The 18,557-nt window shown below is 55.8% G+C and overlaps 2 protein-coding genes across 2 annotated transcripts in view; both read left to right on the forward strand.

Moving 5' to 3' along the window:
• Nucleotides 1-14,366, forward strand: part of ARID3B (AT-rich interaction domain 3B) — a 29,913-nt gene extending 15,547 nt beyond the window's left edge. Inside the window, exons 5-9 of the mRNA XM_035336069.1 lie at nt 7,783-7,966; nt 9,039-9,298; nt 9,521-9,778; nt 12,073-12,174; nt 13,014-14,366. Coding sequence (XP_035191960.1) covers nt 7,783-7,966; nt 9,039-9,298; nt 9,521-9,778; nt 12,073-12,174; nt 13,014-13,168 — 959 coding nt within the window. The 3' untranslated portion in view covers nt 13,169-14,366. The remainder of the gene's footprint in view (nt 1-7,782; nt 7,967-9,038; nt 9,299-9,520; nt 9,779-12,072; nt 12,175-13,013) is intronic.
• Nucleotides 14,367-18,384: 4,018 nt separating this feature from the next.
• Nucleotides 18,385-18,557, forward strand: part of CLK3 (CDC like kinase 3) — an 8,048-nt gene continuing 7,875 nt past the window's right edge. Inside the window, exon 1 of the mRNA XM_035336107.1 lies at nt 18,385-18,438. The gene's annotated coding sequence lies outside the window, so the exon portion shown is untranslated. The remainder of the gene's footprint in view (nt 18,439-18,557) is intronic.

Below are 18,557 nucleotides of genomic sequence, written 5' to 3' on the forward strand. Positions count from 1 at the left end.
AAAATCAGCTTCTCACACTTTGGGCATGGATTCCTTGGCAGGGTAAATGTTTGTGGTGACTCTGAAGCTCCTTTTTTCCATATCGCAGCCCTCCTGGAGGAGTGCTCGTGGTTTGTATTGCAGCAGGTTCAGTAACACAAACACCGAGCAGCCAGGTGGGCGACTTGATGTACTCGGTGCTCAAGACGAGCACTTCATCTTCCGTGCACCTTCCACTTTTCAGACCTTTCTTACCCTGGGGCCATACCCTGAAGCTAAATTTTGGTCCGTCTTTGTGGGATAAAAGGCATAGGTAAGACAAATAGCAGGAAAACGTAGATATTAACCCCGTGACGTGTTCTGGGCAGCACAGCTAGCCTGCTTTGTCCCCTAACAGTGAAGGACTGTCAGTGGTGTGATTCTTCCTCGTAGCAGCCAAGCTGTAACCAAGCTGAGCACGTTCCCCTGGCGCTGGCCAGGACAGAGCTGGAGCAGCAGGACTTCCATCCCCTGGTATCAGCAGCGTTCGTGCAAGAAACTCCTCTTGAGAAAAAGTTTGACGGGGAAGAGATCTAACTGCGTGCTATGGCGTCTTAGGAAGGGCTCCCTTTCAAGGGAAGCTGTTTTGTTCATTTTAAGTACCGCCTTTGTGAAGAGCTCATAAAACGTCTCCGATTGTACAGCTCTACTAATTTTGTTCAAGGTTTCTGCGTGACCTTGGTTTTCCCAGATGGCTTGACCATTCTGTTTTTTTATGTGTATATACATAGAAGGGGCTTTGTCAGCCTGACCGCGTGGTTTTAATGTTTTCCTGCTGTTGTGTGCCCTGCACATTTTAGATGTGGAAATGCAACAAATCCAGGGTATTGACAAAAGCATTTACTGATGGGTTCTTTTATCTTTAGGCCAAGTGGTGTTTATGAAATGTTTGTCCAGGGAATTCTCTCCTTCCCAGTGATTCAATTCTGCCGCTTTCTTCTTTTCATCCTCTGGAGATATTGGGAATCTGAATTAAGCAGTGCAGCTCTGTAAATGAGACATCAATGGACATAAATTCTCAGCATCCTCTGTTCGTGCTGGCTGCCTAACGCTGAGCCGCAGCGAATGCTTCCCCACGTAGCAGCCGGTGTTCTGCCCTGGAAAATTCTCACTCGAGGCACTGCACCAAGCCCAGCTGCAGCATCTCCTGCCCGAGACATTCCTCAGCAGAGCTCTGGTCTGGATGGTCCGGAGCAACCAGGCGAAGTTCCTGTCCCCGTTACACCCCTCCATTTGGGCACGGCTTCACCTCTGCCTGCCTCACCCTGCTTAACACGCCTTTACTTCCTCGAGTTCTAGGGGTAAGCGATGTTCCCGTTTAAATTCCTCGGTAGCATCCAGAAGGCTGTTGGAGAATGCCTTGCAGGTGACTCTAGGTCTCCACCAGACATGGAAGCTATTTTGGGGGAGTTTACCTGGGCCAAATCTGGGGTAGCTTCCAAGTTGTAAAACAGCAGGTTCTGTCCCATCAGAAGCAACTTTTCCCCTCCTGCTTTTTTTAATGTACTAAGCGTTCATTCCATGCATGGAGACGTGAGAACTTTCTCCCTGATTGGGAAAAGGCCTCCAAGTTTCCCTTTGGAAAGATCTACAAAATCTTTTCTGGGAAAATACCCGGCATAAGTCATTTCTCACTTCCAGTGATGAACACCCGGGGGTTTTTAGCGGCTGAAATTGTTAAATATTGCTTTAGCTCCAGGGAAAGCTCTTAGTGGAAGCTGCTGGTGTAAATGGGAAAATAGTATCAGGAGTTTACATGGGTTACAGATTTGATTTAAGTTTAGCCAGCATGAAGAATGCTTGAGCAGCTTGATCGTTTTATCCTGTATTGGACAGGACAGAAAAAATAATGTGATGTGATTGGCTTTGCGTGAATCTTTCTGTAGCTTGTTAATCTGATCCCAGGCTTGCTGTAGGGGTTGCCAGTTGGGGATCCCTGAATCCGAGGCACTCCTGGGCATGCAGAGTTGAGTGACGGAGTCAAAGGTGTTGTTCCTCCCTTCCCCTGAAGATTGAGACGTCAAACTGTAACACATTTCCCCCAAAAACTGCTGTCTGGGTCCCAAATCCTGGACTCCCAGAGCTCTTCTGTACGTGGGTACTTTGTTATGGGTGTTTTAGCCTCCCCCCGAAATCTGACAGCGTGTTTTCCAAGTGATTGATGAACTCAAGCACTTGACCAGCGGAGGTAGCTCAGCACTGAAGAGATGACCCCGCAGATACCCAGCTGGATGGAAGGTGGAACTGCTTGGCGTGAAGATGCTGCGATGTTCAGCTCGGTGCAGCCTGACCCCCTTTATTCTCCCCAGCCGCCCCCGTTTCTCTGCGTTTCCTCCTGTATTTGGAACTCACCTTTGCCTAGAGAAGTTTGTCCGCTCGGTTCAAAGATCGTACGCCTGGAAACCCCCCCACGGCTGTCCCACATCTGGGGAAGAAATCTGTTACAGCGAGGATATTGGGCCCAGCTGGGCCACGAACAGCTGAGCTGGGGCCGAGCTCGGTGTGAGAGCACCGATCTCCGTGGGGTCTCGGTCTGGGGGACAGAGGAGCACCCCGCGAGGCGAGGTTAACGTGGCTGGAGCCTCGGCCAATATCGCTGGATGCCAGTGAGGCTGCCTCCGGTTCGGCAGCCGAAATCTGATAAGGGGCTGCTGTCAGCCTCGCTTACTGCCGAGGGAAGCCGAAACTGATGGGGTTTGGAGGGGTGCCGATAAGAAGCGGGCCTCCTGTCAAATAGAGGGTGATTAATTACCCTCGAGCCTGGCTCCCGCTTTGAGAGGAGTGTCTAATGGTCTGCAGGCTCGCGGATCAGGTGGTGACATTCCCGTTGGGAGGCGCGAATGCCCGCTGTGGAAGTGCCATGAATGCGGGGAGAGATTAGATCAGCCGGGGCACGGGCGGGGAGGAAGCAGGAGAGCTTGTTTCCCTTCTGTGTGTACCTTTCCCTTTATTTTAACGCTGACTTAGCCCTTAGGATGGGCTCAAAGCAAGAACTAAAACCTTCAGGCGGAGGAATGGGGGTGGCTGAATGCTCCCTGCGGGGCTGGGTTTCTGTCAAAATGGATTTTACCTGGGGAGATGTTCGCACCAAGTAATTGTTCTGTCTCCTGAAGAAACACAAAGATTTCTTCAAGCTTGAGTTCAAAACTATTCTGTTATTGTAAATGACTGCAGACTGAAAGGAAAGCCTCTTCCTTTTGGCCGTCTGGTGTTTCTTGTTTCTTCTGAGTGCTTGCTGGAGACGGGAAGGAGCAGCCCTTCCCTCACCCGTGCCGGCTATCACCTAAACTCTCTGCCCGTGCACTTCTTCACTCCAAAACGTGCTGTATCGCACCCTGGGTGTTACTCTGCGGGATAAGCGCTTGGGAGTCGGGCCTCCTTTGTTCTTTACCTAAACATGGACGCTTCTGAAAGTAAATTGGGTAGGAAGAAAAAAACAAACTGGGAGGCGATTGGAAAAAATACTGCTTCAGGCTGGGAATAATTGACTGCTCTTTGTCTCTTGCGTGCAGGACAAGTCGTGGCGTAGGCTGCTTGATGATGGGGAACTCCCTGCAGTGGGTTTTGCTCAGCCCGAGGAGAGGAGTGAGTCTCTTGGCAGGGGATCTCCATCACGGAGGGCTCATAAAGCCGAGGAAATCCCTGCGAACCGGAGGGAACTCATCTTCTGTCATCCTGTTACAGTCTTAGGGGGGCAGTTGTCTTTGTTTAACACCAAGCTGCCTCTTTAGATCTTGGTATAAATCTGAAGGCTGGCTATGTCAGGGTGAAGAGCATGGAAAAAAAACACCTTGGGCAGCGTGCCTGGGGGGGTGAGGAAGACTTTGGTCTGAAACAGGGTCCTGTTGAACACAAGGGGAGGCTGAGCCCCAGCACTGAGTGCTGGCTGTCGTCAGAGGGGAGCAGAGCCTGCGTGTGCCAAGTGCTCAGCACCCATCCCTCAGATAATGCTTTGTTGCCACAAGATGTCCAAACAGTCATTCGGAGATTGTCTGGGGCTCGCATCTTCCTCCGTCTCTTCTTAAAGAGCGAACATCAGCTTCCCCTTCAGCCTCTCTGACCTAGGGGACATTCAAGCCTCTCCGTATAAGCCCTTCAGGCTTCTGTTGTGTCTGCCTGAAACAGAAGAAGCTTTTGAAAGGGGTGAAACAGCTTGGCAGAAGGGGCTGCTGCTTCCCCTTGAAGGACAGAGATGTTTATAGCTACAGTCAGGCTTCCTCCAGGGAACCTCTTTATTCCAGAAATCTGAATTGTAGCTGCAGCTGTCTTTCCCTTCAGAAAACCCAGCCCCTACGGGCTGGGGGCTGGTTCCTTTTCCTTCCAGTGCCGTTTTGGGGCTTTTTGTGCTGTTCACAGCCCCTCTGGTAAGCACAGGGGGAGGCAGGTTGGCCGGAGGCAGCAGCCTCTTGCCCTGGGGCTGTGTTCCCACTCTTTTGCTGTGTCCCCTGCTCGGAGCCCGGCAGTTAGCACAGCAGAAAGGGGGAACATTTACGCTTGTCCTAAAGCTTCTCTTCCTGAGGTCTGCCATGCATATCAACCACACACGCCCTTTTTCCAGGGAGCGCCGACTCCGTGTCCCCCCGCCCCAGCTGCTGCCTTGCAGGGATGGCCCACGCTTGCATTGCTTGCCTAGCTGGGGTTCTGCTTAAAGGAAAACAAGTTGTTTACCAGGAAAACTCCGAGGAGAGGAGCCACCCACCTTCCCCAGCCCCTTCTGGAGCTGAGCAAGGCTTCCGGCTCTTTGCAGGCGTGGTGCATGGAGCATTTCTGAGAGCCGGCAAAGCCCAAGCTTGAAAGTACAGTAAAATGAGTTTGCCATCAAAAGGCAACAAGTCTTACACTGTGCCCCCGGCTGCTGACCTTTCCCTCTGGAATTCTCCCCTCTGACCTCCGGATCATTAATCCTGATGCTGCCAGATGACAGTAATCCATCACGGCCCCTGACAAGCCTCGCAGCCGCCTGTGAAAGGATCCGCTCGCCTTCAGCATCCAGCCGTCCCATGGCACTCGTTTTTCAGCCCTTCCTGTTGGAGCGCTGGGGGTTTCCAATAAAGACTTTATCGCCTCGGAGCTGGGCTGGGGGAGGAGGGGGCTCCACGAGCAGCCCGTCCTGGTTTCCCAGCTCCGCTCGCGGGCAGGTCCTGCGAAACGGGCCGAGGCGGTGAGGAATACAGGGAATTCACGGGGCGCGGGATGCAAATCGCGCCTGGCTCACTCGTCCCGTACCCGAGGGTGTTCCTTGGAGTGGTCTCCACCTAAGGGAAAGCTCAGAAGGAAAGTGAGTGCGTCTCCATGCAGGAGCATGGGAGGATGGAAGTCGTGTCCCTGCTGTAAAATGCTTCAGCCTGCTCAAGGAAACTAAAGAAGAAAAAAAATAGATGGGTTTTAGCTTGGGTTACGGAACTGCTGGTTAAATTCTGGGGCACTTCAGGCCGTGGGTCTTGTTTAAAAGAAAACTGCAGGAAGGGAGGGTGTCAAAGGGTGGTAACGTGAGGACGAGAGGTCAGCTTTGAGTGCTGCCTCCACTCCAGCTGCGAGCAGGCTCTCTGGACATGGGTGGAAGCCCTTATTTCCCACCCGTGTAGGGAGCGTCTGTCACAGGAGCATGTGGATAATTTTACGTTTTCAGCTGCTGAGGTGAGGAGGTCTCGAAAAAGCTAAAACTGATGAGGATAAATGGAGCATTTTAAAAAGTAGGTTTTTAATTTTGCTTCCACGTTAGCGGCTTGAGGAGCCGTACACGTGACCCCTTTCACTCCCCATCTGGTCCCTGGACGAAAGTCCCTCCTGGACCAGCTAATGCCCTTTGCTAAATGGGACTGGGGACGAGTGGGTGGCGGCGGGGTTGCCGGAGGAAAGGGTCTCGACCCTGCCCGGCAGTGCCTGGGCTTTGCCCCAAATCGTTTTCTTGGTGATTTCCCTTGTTGGGATGTTCTGGTTTCCCTTGCTGCCAGGGCACAAACGCTGAACTGCTGCTGAAGGGAGGTTTTGGGGGTGGGAAGAGCTAGTCCTAGCTCTTTCTGGGGTCCTTTGAGACAAATATTTCCCTGCTTCTGCATTCGGAGCGGGCTGGGTGTGACTGGTTGCTGCAGCCCGGCTGATGGATGATAACTTGGGGCTGGTAACATGATCGCTCCCAGCCTCCTTGCGACGCGCCGAGACAAAATGGTGCCGGGGCAGAAAGCGAAGCGAAGTGAGGGTTGCGTCTACACGGGCTGACGTTTCGGGAGGGGACCGGCTCCGGCTGGAGCCAGAAGGCCTCCAACAGTCAGGACCCTCCTCTGCTCCCGCGGGGAGCTGTCGCATGGGAAATGCAGGAAGAGGATCTGACGCATTGGTGGATGGCAGCTTTGTGGCCAGGGAAGGGGCAGTTTAGTCAAGGAAAAAAGGATATGAGAGAGATAAAGTGACGGGGCGCGCGGGCTGAGCCTGATCGGGTTGCTCTTTACGTTTAAGGGTTGGTGACTGGGTGAAATTGAAGGCCGCCCTTTGAAAGCTGAAGAAGTTTTCTGCTTTTATCCAGCATCTCGTTAACCTGTGGGAATTGGTGCCGTGAGCTAATGCGTAATAGGCTTCAAAAAGAAAGGGGGGAAAAAATTACACTTACATGTATAATGAGGACATCTGCAGAGCTCGCTGAGCTCCTTTTCACTAAGCAGAATAAAACCCATTTATAAGGGCCATAAACTGCTCTGCTCCGGGGCATTAAGCGGCTCGCTGGCTGATGAGCAGTGGCAGGAGCCTCCCCTGTGGGTTGGGTATCCCATAATTGTCCATTACGGCGTTTCGCCGGCTTTCCTGTAACGGCTGGTGCTGGGCATTGTGGTCGACAGGATACTGACCTCCGATGGACCGCTCTTTGATCCAGGACAGTATTTCCTAGGCAAAATGAAAGGGTTGCTGCATCAGCATCTTTTTCCCCTTTCCCCTCCTTCTCTAAATCTCATCGTTTGACCTTTTCAGACCCTGGAGGGCTGAAAGGTGCAGCCAAAAGGGCGCTATCGGGTTAAAAACGATGGGGATGCAGTCACACAGTGCCTGCAGTCGCCGATGCCCCGTTACACCCTTCGTTTTTTCACCTGCACCCTCCCCACCGTGCAACAAGTTGCTGCTCCCGGCTGGCATTCGCCACCGAGGGCCACGTACCCGCAGCGGGGCGTCACCTGGGAGCTCGTGGGACGATGGAAATGCTTTGTAAGAGCAGAATCCCGAGCTGAGCGCCTGCTCGGGAGGGAGGACGGAGGTAAATGTGCGTGGAGGAGGGAGATGCTGCTGAGTGTCACGTCCCCTTTTTGTTGGCTCTTCCCGAGCAAATCCTGGGGAGCGAGGGAGCAGAGTCCCAGTGCGTGAGCAGCTCGAGCTGCCGGGCCGCTCGGCCCCTTCCTGAGCACAAGCAATCCAGATTTTATCTGAGATTGCCCTGGGAGCTCATAAAAAATGATTCCTCTGTGCTGCTCCCTCGCCCCTAGGATTGAATAGTCCCCACTTCCCCTCTCCTATTTGAGAAGTTGCTCTTAGCTGCAGGTTATTATTTGTCTGATAATTGCTTTTGCCTACAGGAAAGGATTTTTCATGAAAAGGACGTGCCATGTAGCTACACTTCTCTGGCTCATTTACTCACCCGTAGAGGGGCCTCAAGTCAGGCTACAAATAGAGTTGCCTGACTTTCCTATTAGAAAGAAGATCGATAGCTCCAACCCGCCAGCCTTCGCGGCCTTGTTTCCTCTCTCCCTCCATGTTTTCTTCCCTGCTGTTTCCCCGCAGGAACTCCCATCAATCGGATCCCCATCATGGCAAAGCAGATCCTGGACCTTTACATGCTCTACAAACTGGTGACCGAGAAAGGAGGGCTGGTGGAAATCATCAACAAGAAGATCTGGCGGGAGATCACCAAAGGCCTTAATCTGCCCACCTCCATCACCAGCGCCGCGTTCACGCTTCGAACCCAGTGAGTCTGGAGAGCCTAAAAGCATGCAGAGGAGCAGAGCAGGAGCTGGGGAGTGCAAAATAGGGAGTGAGGTCTTAAAAATGAGACTGCATCCTATTCTGTGGCTAGGGAGGGGCTGATGAACTGCTTTATTTATCCCTCCTCTCTCGCCCACAGCTTGCAGTTTTCCCTTTCTATCCCTTCTCTTGTTTTGCTGAGCAGTGATCCTTCCTGAACGCCCTCCCCTTCCCTCCCAGCACTAACACACCGCGACCTTGTTCCCTGGGACTTGAACCCCTCGGGGCAAGGAGGGTCTCTTGCTCTGTCCCCCTCGGCACCGTGAGCGGGCAGGGGGCTGCTGCTGTGTAGGCATCAACTCCATCATTTCACGTCATCACTGCTAAGCTGTGGAAACTCGCATTTAGTGCCTGCCTGCTGTGAGGCTTGCTTTTCTGGCCTGTACCTCGCATTGATTAGGCAAGCCAAAAGGAAGAAAAAGTAGAATAAGCAGTAAATTAAACCTACTGCAGAGTTTAAGCAACGAGGCAAAGCAGCACTTCTGTCCAGTGACTAGAGCGTGCGAGGCTGGACGCTGGGAATCCACACCCCAGTAAAAATGAAGCAGTTCTTAGAGCTGGTAACTCTCTAAAGAGCTGTTAGCTCTTAGTTTTTAGAGCTGTGGAGTCCCAGGGAGGGGAGCTCCGTGCTGTTCCCCCAGCCTTTGGTACAAACAGACTGCTTGCTGCAAATTTGTGTGGCAGAACTCAGCAAAAGCGATAGGTTTGGTGCTGCCCAGTGCAAATTGGACAAGGTAACTCCTAGATCACCCTCCTTGCTGGTGTTATGGTTCAAGATCTTATTGGTTAAAATTTTAGCTGCAGCCACGTGCTTCCTTCATGAGAGCTGTGCCTCACACCCAAACCCAAACATAACACGACAAGCGCAGCAGCGGTCGTGAGATGCAAAGACTCCAAATCTGCAGGGGACCTCGGTCTGAAAGTCTGCCTGGACGACCCAGTGGGTGCTGCAGCCTGTCATTTTGTGCTCTGTTGAGAAACTTGCCTGAGTCTCCCTGTGCTCGCCCTTCCCCCAGGTATATGAAGTACCTGTACGCCTACGAATGCGAGAAGAAGTCCCTCAGCTCTCCCGCTGAGCTGCAGGCTGCGATCGACGGCAACAGGCGGGAAGGCAGGCGGCCAAGCTACAGCTCCTCCTTGTTCAGCTACTCGCCCACCGCCACGGGGCCTCCTTCCCTCCTGTCTCCCCCAAAGATCCGCTTCCCGATCATCGGCGTCGCGCCCGGCAGCGGGACCAGCAATCCTCGCGTGTCTCCAGCAGCAGCTGTCAGAAAAGGTCAGCTTTGCGCCCGCGGCAGAGGGTGGCTGCGTTACGGGCAGAGGAACGCGGTTGTTGCAGTTAGTTGCCATTTCGCCCACCCAGACTAAGTTGGATTGGAGAGTAACGGGGCTTGGGTGGGTGAGGATACGTGGAATATTCTGCCTGCAGCCGAGCCTTTGTGTGCGCCTGCTTTAGGAAGGGCTGCGGGAGAGACTAAGTGCCTCTGTCCTTCTCTAGGCGACGGTGTGCCCTTGACTGTGTCTATGCCAAATCGCATCGCTGTGCCGGTGACCTTGGCTAGCCAGCAGGCAACGGTGGCAGCGAGAACGGCCACCCTGGAGCAGCTGAGGGAGCGGCTGGAGTCCGGGGAGCCGCCGGAGAAGAAGGTCTCGCGGATGACGGAGGAGGAGCAGCGGCTCGTCCAGCAGGCTCTGCAGCGCAACCTCTTCAGCATGGCGCGGCAGATCCCCATGAAAATCAAAATCAATGGCAAGGGTAAGATGCACCTCTAGGTACACGAAGGGTCTTTGCAGGCTGCTGCGTCCAGTCCAGGCTGTCAAACACCTCTTGGCCGTCTCTGCGCACTGGGCAGAGGTCTGTGTCACGGAGTTACTAAAACGGAGCACAGGAACTGCCAAGCTAAACCAGAGAAATGTTTTGTTAGAGTTTACAGCTGCCCTTCTTACTCTTTTTTTGATGGTGCATAACCCAGCCCGGATGCAGAACTGCCCTAAGTGTGGTCAGGAAGCTTATGCGGTCACTAAGATGACCTTTGGAGAGGGGAAGCCTGGTCCTGTGCCAGGTGCTCAGCTCCTCAAGCAGAGCGTGCTTTCCCCAGCCCTGCCCTCATCCAGGATTGTGCTGCAGGGAATTAATTCCTGTCCTTTTCTCGTCAGGAACCTTCTGAATTGATCCTGGAGGTGACAGCTCTCTCTGTACAGGTGGCAGTTAGGGGAGAGAGATGCCCAGCGTTTAGGAATCCCTTTGGCAGGTGTGATGGGGAGGCTACAAAGACCTGTGTATCTGCAGGGGGCCCTACGCGTCCCAGAGCTTTTAGCGGGTCAGGTGGTTCCTGCCAGCATCTGCCGCAGCCTGCAGGCAGAGAACTGGCAGGGCTGGGTTAGGAGGTCAGAGAGAAGCAGCATTCGTGGCCAGGGAAATACCCTCCTGAAATGCTCTGTGAAAGGGGAGTCACCCCGTAAAGGTCACGTTGTCAGAATCAATACTGTTGCAGAGTGGCTTCAAAAGCTGATAAATGCCACGGCTCCCTACCTGTCCTGGGGCTGCGCTCCGCTGGACGGCAGAGGCTCAGTCCCAACAGCTGTTTCCTCTGAACCTTTTGATCCATTCAAATTAAAGGTCTCGGGGCCCTGTTAAGCCTCCATTTGCATGGAGGCACAAGGCTGGGCAAGTTTGGCACTGCTTAGAAGAAGGGGAAAAGTCATTCTTGAGGCTTTTGCTAGCAGTGATATGCTTCACGGAGACACTTGGCGAGAGGTAAATGGGATCAAGACCTCAAACTGTAAGTCCCAACAGCTGCAAATCCACCTCAGCTTCACTTCCATGTTAAAAGAAGTGAGTAAAGAGGAATACAAGTTTTATCAAGTAACCTTCATTCCCTCACCTCACTTCATTTTTTTCCTCTTCATGCTGAACTTCCTAGATCAAAAGGCTAGCATCAGTTCAGTTTCCACGATCAGTAACAGGCAGAGGACTGAGCCCTCAGCAGGATCAGTGATGCTCTTCCCACCTTCCTTAGGGGACTGGGCAAGTCTGTGCTGTCTTTCAGGCCCTAAATTTCCCAACTGCGAAATAAAAATAATGCTGTGCTTTGTAAAGTGCTTTGGGAGGCACTGCTGAAAAGCAGCGCACGAGCTCACCCTAGCTTGGTAGGACCGTTTGGGTTAATCGTTAACAAAGCCCTCTGCATTCTTCACAGGGACAGCACCTTGCTGTCCCAGCAGACGGGAAAGGAGCTCCAAACACGCGCTTTGCATGCAATGCCCCAGCCTGGGCAGACTGTCTCCACCGTCTCTCCCTGCTTTAATAGCACAATGCCCCAAAACCAACACTGGGGGGCCGGTAACCATGGCACTGTGCAAACTAAGGCTGAGTTCATGAGCGTGGAGGAGCAATCCCAGGCTCACGCTCAGGTTGTTTTGGTTGGAGGGTTCAGAAGCATGCAGGAAGGTTTGATGTTCAGCTCCCCTTGGGCATTGGAGCAGAGGGGATCCCTGCTCTGCACTGCCACTTCCAGAACTGCCTGGGATGCCTTAGAAAGGGCTGTCTGTGCGGAAGGGACAGAGAAAACGGATTTCACATGCTCTGGGGGCAGCCGAGCGTGCTCGTCCTGGGTTTGAGCCCGTCATGCTTCAGGCAGTCCCCCTCCAGCGGCCGCTGGAGCTGCTGCAGCCGGAGCTCGGCACACCGCAAGTGGCAGCAGCTCCCTGAGAAATCCCCACCCCAGAGGACGGCTCTGGGCTCTGCCTGCGCCCCAGCTTTGCTGCGAACCTGGCCACAATCCAGCCGATGTAAACACGTCTCGTGTGCTGGTGGCTTCTTCTGTGGAGGGGTTGTTGATTCGGCCCGAGTCAGGGACTTCAGTGGGATCTCAGCCCACGTGCAGCTCATGCCTGGGCACTTAAACACCCTTGTAAGGGGACTGAGAGTGTTTTTTTTCCTCGTCAGAGAAGAGCCAAAAGGAGGGCTGTGTAGGTATCTGATCAGCTCTGGATAGCGCAGGAGATGGTGTAGTTCCTCTCTAACTTTGTCTTTTCTTTTCTGGAAAGAAGACAAACCGGACTCGGCGGCGGCGGCAGCGCTGAACCTGTCACCTAACGGCATTGGGAGCATCAACATGTCGGTGGAGATTAACGGCACGATTTATGCTGGTGAGGAGGAGCCGCTCCCCGGGGACGTGCGGGGATGCTGAGTGGGCTGTGCGGAGGGGGGGCGTGCTGCCGGGAGCTGGCCGTTTGCCAAAGCACAGCATACAGCTCGCCCGGCTCAGAAAGCTCAGCAGGAGCTGATTTGTTTTCTTTTTGGTCAAGATGAATGCTCCTTCCTTTTGGGGGTGGTGGTGGTTGCTGTTTTCTAAATCTCAGTGCTCCTGAATGCTGCTTCTCGGTGATTTTCTGTTTGTGCGAGGAGCTGTTGCTGTAATGTCATTCGTGTTTCTGCCGTGATCTCTGCTCTTGAGGGGAAGCATTTTGCTGGCAGTCCCCAAGTGGCATTTTGCTGTGGCAGGGAGGAGGGAACCTGGTGAGAAATCCAGCTGCTCCAGAGAGGGAACTTCTGAACTGAGTGTTAGCAGGAAGGAGCATTGTGCCCCTTCTGTTCAGGAGCAGCTTGACTCAGCTTCTCCTCATGCTGTAGGGCAGCAAGAGTTGCTGTCCCTGTACTCAGCACCAGCCATTTGACTTGTGCAGGTCACGTTTATGTGACAAAGCCCACATGGGAGACCTGGTGCTGCTCCTTCCAGAGGTGTTGAAGCCATTTGGGATCTTCCAGTCTTCTGCAAGCAAAAGATCCCACGGCAGGGGCTGGCAGAGCAAGTCCCGGTGTACCCCTCCTGTATCGTTGCCATCACTGATGCTCTGATCTGCCTCAAAGCCTGCTGGCCTTGCACTGGGTCCCCTTCTGTTAGGGTGAAGCCTTTGGGGTTGCTCTCTACCGTATCCTCCCGAGCTGTGTCACCCCGTAACCCTTCTTCCCTCCCCGTGCCTTGCAGGAGTGCTCTTTGCCCAGAAGCCAGTCGTCCATCTCATTGCGGGCTCCAGCACGCAGAGCTCCTGCAGCAGCAGCAGCAGCTCCCACTGCTCCCCCAGCCCTACCTCATCGCGGGGAACGCCCGGCGCAGAGCCCTCCACCAGCTGGTCTCTCTGACGGACGGCCGCGCTCGCTGTCTCACACTGGCCCCCGGCAGCTCTCCCTCTCTGCTCGCGGCGGGGAGCGAGCCGGGAAGGAGTCGCACACGTTACCTCATCTCAAGGAACCTGCTTTGCGGCTGGCCGACGGCAAGATGATGATGCTGAAACCTTTCCACGCCAGCGAGTTGTTCTTCATCGTCCGTTTGTCCAGCCTTTTCCTTCCTTCTCCCCTTTCTTCCTCCCTTTCTCTTCCGTTTTCTTCCTCCTCCTCCTCCTCCCGGGGTTTGCCGTGTTCCCGTTGGGCGTGGGACGTGGAGAGGGGGCACCCCTGGCGTTTTTCAATCAGGGATCGTCTCTAGGAGCGGCGGGTCGAGAGATGGCCGAGACGTCACCAAGGCAGGTGGAAGGAGCCGGGGCAGGGAAGCGGGGTTCTCCTTGAACCAGCGGCCACGCGGGCTCTTCCCACCAAACAACCCAGTGTGTTGACAATCTGAACGGCCGGCAGGCTGCCTTGCCGCTCTCCTGCCGGGCTCGCGGCTGCCGAGCAGGCGAGCTTCCTCGCTTTTCTTCAGGCTCTGCCGTGCTCCAGCCCTCCCCTCGGGCCCACGGTCCTTGCCTGTGGAGACCTGAGAGACTTGATGAACCTCCTTCCCCCCTTTCGGAGGTCTTGGCCGCAAGGGAAGGACCCCCCAGACACAGAAAAACCCCCTCTCGCTCAGCTGCTTTGTTCTCCTGGCTGGTGCTGGCCCGTTCCCTACTGTCGTTGCCTTTTTCAGGCTTTCAGCCAAGTTCTAAATGCCCTCGACCTTGTCTGTCTGCCCCTGGGGAGCTCATCCCGCTGACATTTACCCTGACAGCCTGAACTTGTTTTCGCTTGGGTTTGATCCTCTGCCCCCCTTGACACAAGACCCGGTGTGCGAGCTCAGCCCCTGCTCGCGTGGCCTCGCTGTGTCCCCTCTCCTCCTGCCGTCCCGCACACATCCTCCCCCCCGGAGGTCAGATCCGAGCACCATCCCTCCTGCCCTGGTGACGTCCTTCCCATCCTCCGGGCCCGAGTCAGGTTTTTTTGAGCAGATGAAATACCTCAGATATGTACTTGTTGTTGGGGCGTTTGTTTGTTTGTTTGTTTGGGGTTGTTTTTTTTTAACCTCTTCAGGAAGTATTGGCATATCTTATCGCTTGGTTTTTTATATATATATATGTGGTTTTGCTGACGTTGTGTTTATTATTTTTTTTTTTTAATTGTAGCACCAAAGACAGAAAAAAAAACAAACAAAGCTGAGCGAAGGAGCAGCGGCTTCCCCATCCTTTAGGCTAGCCAGGAGACACGCTGGGCACCCCCGTCCCAGGACATGCGCACGACACAGGACAGGTAGAGGTAGGAACAGAGGGCAGGGGCGGCAGCTGAGTTAGCGGACCCGCCCTTCGCCTCGGACAGGAGGCTGTCTGCAGAGGCCCTGCTGGATTTCTCCATCCCGTGACCTGTGCTTGCCCGTGGCAGAGCTGCGTAGCGCAGCCGGGAGGCGACAGCCCTGCCAACACTACAGATTTCCCTGGCCCCTCGTAGGAAGGTGGTTCCTCAAAGCAGAGCTTGGTCTTGTGGCCGAGATCCAGCCTGCTCGGTCGGGGCATGGCTTTGTGGATGTTTTCCCGGGCTCGCTGGGTGCAGACAGCACAGCTAATTCTGCCCTCGCTACCAGACTAAGCCCTGTGGGTGCTGCCTTACGTTAGCTGTCGTGAGAGGCACCGACATAACTTGTTCCTCTTGTTTTTCACCTGCGCATCGCTGCTGGTGTTACCAAACCGCGTGAGAAGCGCCCAAGCCAGCAGCTGCATCACAATCTAAGTGAAAACCATGTTAAAACTCCAGAGGTTCAGCTTGTAAAAAACCCGAAGTTTCCTGGAGTGTTACTGGTGAGGCACCACGTGCCCCCCAGCAAACGCACAGCTCTGGCTGCCTGCAGCACGTCCGTATTTATGGACCCGGGTTGCTCTTTTGTTGCCTACGAGGCCTGACAGCACGCAGCCCTGGCTGTGCTGCTGTCCTGCTCTCGGAGCGAGCGGAGGAGCGCGGGGCCAGTCGCTGCTCGTCGGGTGAGCCGGGGGCGCTCGGCTCCCCACGCTCGAGGCAGTTACAGGCTGCTCCTGCCCGGTGCAGGGCCAGAGCCCAGCCAAGAAGCGTCCTTCACTCCCACCTCCAGCCCCCGTGGCGCTGCTCCCCTGCTGCTGCGTTCCGCAGAGGGACAGCTGCCTTCCTGTCAGCTCCCAAACTTCATCTCGTCCCTTTTAATCCCCCGGCACTGCTCAGCCGGCTGCCTGCCCGTCCTCAGAGCAGCAGTGAGCTCGCGGCAGCCATCTGGGCTTTTCTCCTTGCTCGGAGCCCAGGTGCAGGGATGGCCCCATCCCTTGGGCGAGGCTGCACGGCCACAGGCGGGAGCTCCGCTCGCAAGAGGCCCCCGCTGCCTGGATGCCAGTTTATGTAACACGGCCCGAGTTATCTGCACCGGGAGGGAGGGAGCGACAGCGAAGGCGCATGTCCTGGGATGGATTCTGCTCCACGATGTCCCACCTCCGCTTGCTTTCAGTGGGGAAGCAGAGCTGCTCTTTGGCCGCACACCTCCGAGGCATTTCATTGTCTCCACTCAGAGAGGATTTTCCAGACTCTGACTCATTCAGACTGTTCTTTATTTTTTTTTCTTTTGGTTAGTTTTGGTTTTTTTTTTGGAGATGGGGGGTGGGTTTGGGGGCTGTTTCCTAAGAGTGGGACTGGGGGACTTTTGGCTTTTCCTTATGCTTTCTTCTCTGGTCCTGGGGAGCAGAGGTTAGTAATGGGTGTTTTTGCTTATGTATCACCTGCTAACGTTGTGTTTTCTTGCACAGAAAGGCACTCGAATCACTGAACTGCTAAACAGCTTTGACACTACTAGAGTATTAATGTTTATAAGCTTTACACAACTAGACTGGAAATAGACAGGGACTAACAGATTGTTTTGTATCCGATTCAGGGAAAGAAACAAGTCGGGATGCGTAACAGATACCTCAGTAAAATAAGCTGCAACCATACCCGGTCCCTCGTCGCTCCGCGCTGACGGGGACCACTCAGACTGTGAAGAGGAACCCTTCCCCTGGCCTGGGTTTGATTCTGGCGCCCGGCTTGACGCGCGTTTGGCCGAGCTCCAGGTCTCCTGCTGAGCTGCCAGGCCGCGGGGACAGGGTTAGAGAAACCAGCAGCAGCGAGGGGGTGGAGGAGCGGGGGGCCGGGGGGAGGCCAGGCGAGGGCAGAGGCTCGGCCTCCCCCCGGCTCCGATTCATTTCACTCAAGCGTGTTGGATTGTATAGTACTCAGGGGTTTTGACACTGCGGGCCGGACCGTTCCTCGCGGGGAGCGTTCTGCTCGGCAGTGCGTCTGCTTCTCTTCGAGCTCCAGACCAGCGAAGGTTTCACAGCGAGCAGCCAAAAAAGAAAACAGAAAAAGAAAAAGCCCCCAGCTGCTAAGGCGCTCCTGCTTCAGAGCGGGTGGGGATTACACCCACCCTGCTCAGCCTCCTGCAGCTCGCTGTGGGGAGGCGAGGGCAGAGGCTCGGGGACGGGGGAAGAGGCCGGGGGAGGCTGCGCTGCCGCTCCTCGCCCCCGGCGCACGTGCGGGGTTTACACCGCGTCCTTTTGGCCGCCGTGCGCGCTCCAAGCGGATTCAGATCGGATTGTTCTCACCAAACAGCTGCAGCAGCCTTGCTACTAGTTTTCTTACCTATTTAAAAGACATAAATAAAACTAAAAAAAAAAAAAAAAAAAAAAAAAAAAAATGTGATAGCCTAGGCGGTGGATAAATACCTCAACGTCTCCTTCCAACAAGTGTCTGTATATGTTGTTGTTGGGTTTTTTCTATCTTACACGTTATCTGAATGTTTATATTCCAATAAACTTCTACCTCTTCACACCGTGACCCTGCGAGCGTGATTTGGGGCCGCGCTGCTTCGCGGGGGGACCGAGCCAGCCGTGCCTCGCGCCGTCGGGAGCTTTACACGCGGCGACACACAGCAGCTGTGTGGGGGCGGGTCTGCCCAGGTAAATGGTGGAAATTTGCCCGCGTATTGTTCTGCTGATGGCTGCAGCAGCTTTAACCTCACACCGCTGCTCCGCCTTCCAGGTGGAAGGCTTCACAAAATGCTCTGAGCAAGCTGTGACGCTTCTGAAGTTGGGCAGAAGCTGGTTTCCAGCCCGTTTGGCCCCAAAATTTCCAAGGCCCCGCTGCCCCCCTTAGCATGGCTCTGCTCCCAGCCGTGCAGGCACCGCGCGGGTGGAGGCAGCGCCTCTCCCTCTGCTTTTTGCGGCCATGGGAAGGGTGTGAAGGGCTTTTTTGGTACTTCCAGTAAAATAAATAAATAGCATGGGGCTTTCTGGGGGCTTTCAGGAGCCCCGCGGAGGTCACGCTGGAGGTCACACCTTTGGCTACCTCGAGGCACCCGTGCATGCCGGGGGCACGGCCCCACCGCCCGTTCTGTTACATCAGGTTCCGTTGCCCCCCGCCTCTCCCAACACACCGACGCCGTGGAGACCGACGCTGGGGAGACCGAGTCTGGGGGAGCCCACGGTTCTGGCTGCAGCCAGCCCGTCCTCCCCTGCCACAGCGGGAGCTGCCTTCGCCGCTCGTCGTGGTGCAGGTGATCGGCCTCCAGGCCGGTGCGGGCCATGCCCAGCACCACCAGAGCCTCTCGGCGGGCCGCGGTCGCCCCTTGGGGGGCCCAGTGGGTCCCTCGCTCTGCTCGGAGGCCGCCGGCCTTGCTTAGGGCACCTTCTGCCCCTCGCCCTGCGCTGCCGCAGGGGGGTCCCGGGGCCGGAGGAGCGTGGCTGGGGCCTTGGGGAGCGGAGGCGGCTCCGGGAGGGGAGCGCAGGCTGAGAGGTGCGGAGGTGTGGAGGCGTGGAGGCGTGGAGGCCGGCCTCCGCCCGGCTAGAGGCCTCGCTGGTCGCACCCACAGCACCCAGTTCAGCCCCTATCCGCTGCCCAGAGCCTGGCAGGAGGCCAGGAGCCTGAGGAGGGGCACCGAGCCAAGCGGCTCCGCGGTCCCTGCCCCGCGGGGCTGCCGTTACGGGGCCGCGGAGGCCGCGAGGCACTGGGAGCCTCCCCCTTGCCTCCCCCGCGGCGCGTACGGGGTTAACCTCCGGGCCAACGAGAGGAGCGGCCAGAGCGGCGCGGGGTGGCCAGAGCGGAAGCGGAAGCGTGCCGAGGGCTACGGGGGGCCGGGCCGGGCCGGGCCTTACCCGGGGGCGCTGCGGGGCCCGGCGGCGGTGAGCGGGGGGCCGGGGGGGGGCTGGGGGCTGGGGGCGGCCCGGGGGGGCGGCCGGAGCGGCCTGGAGGGGTCTGCGGGGGTCAGGGGGCGCCCTGAGGGGGGGCTTGGGGGAGGTTC

This window comes from Oxyura jamaicensis, chromosome 10 (assembly GCF_011077185.1).
Source record: "Oxyura jamaicensis isolate SHBP4307 breed ruddy duck chromosome 10, BPBGC_Ojam_1.0, whole genome shotgun sequence".
Lineage (NCBI taxonomy): Eukaryota > Metazoa > Chordata > Aves > Anseriformes > Anatidae > Oxyura > Oxyura jamaicensis.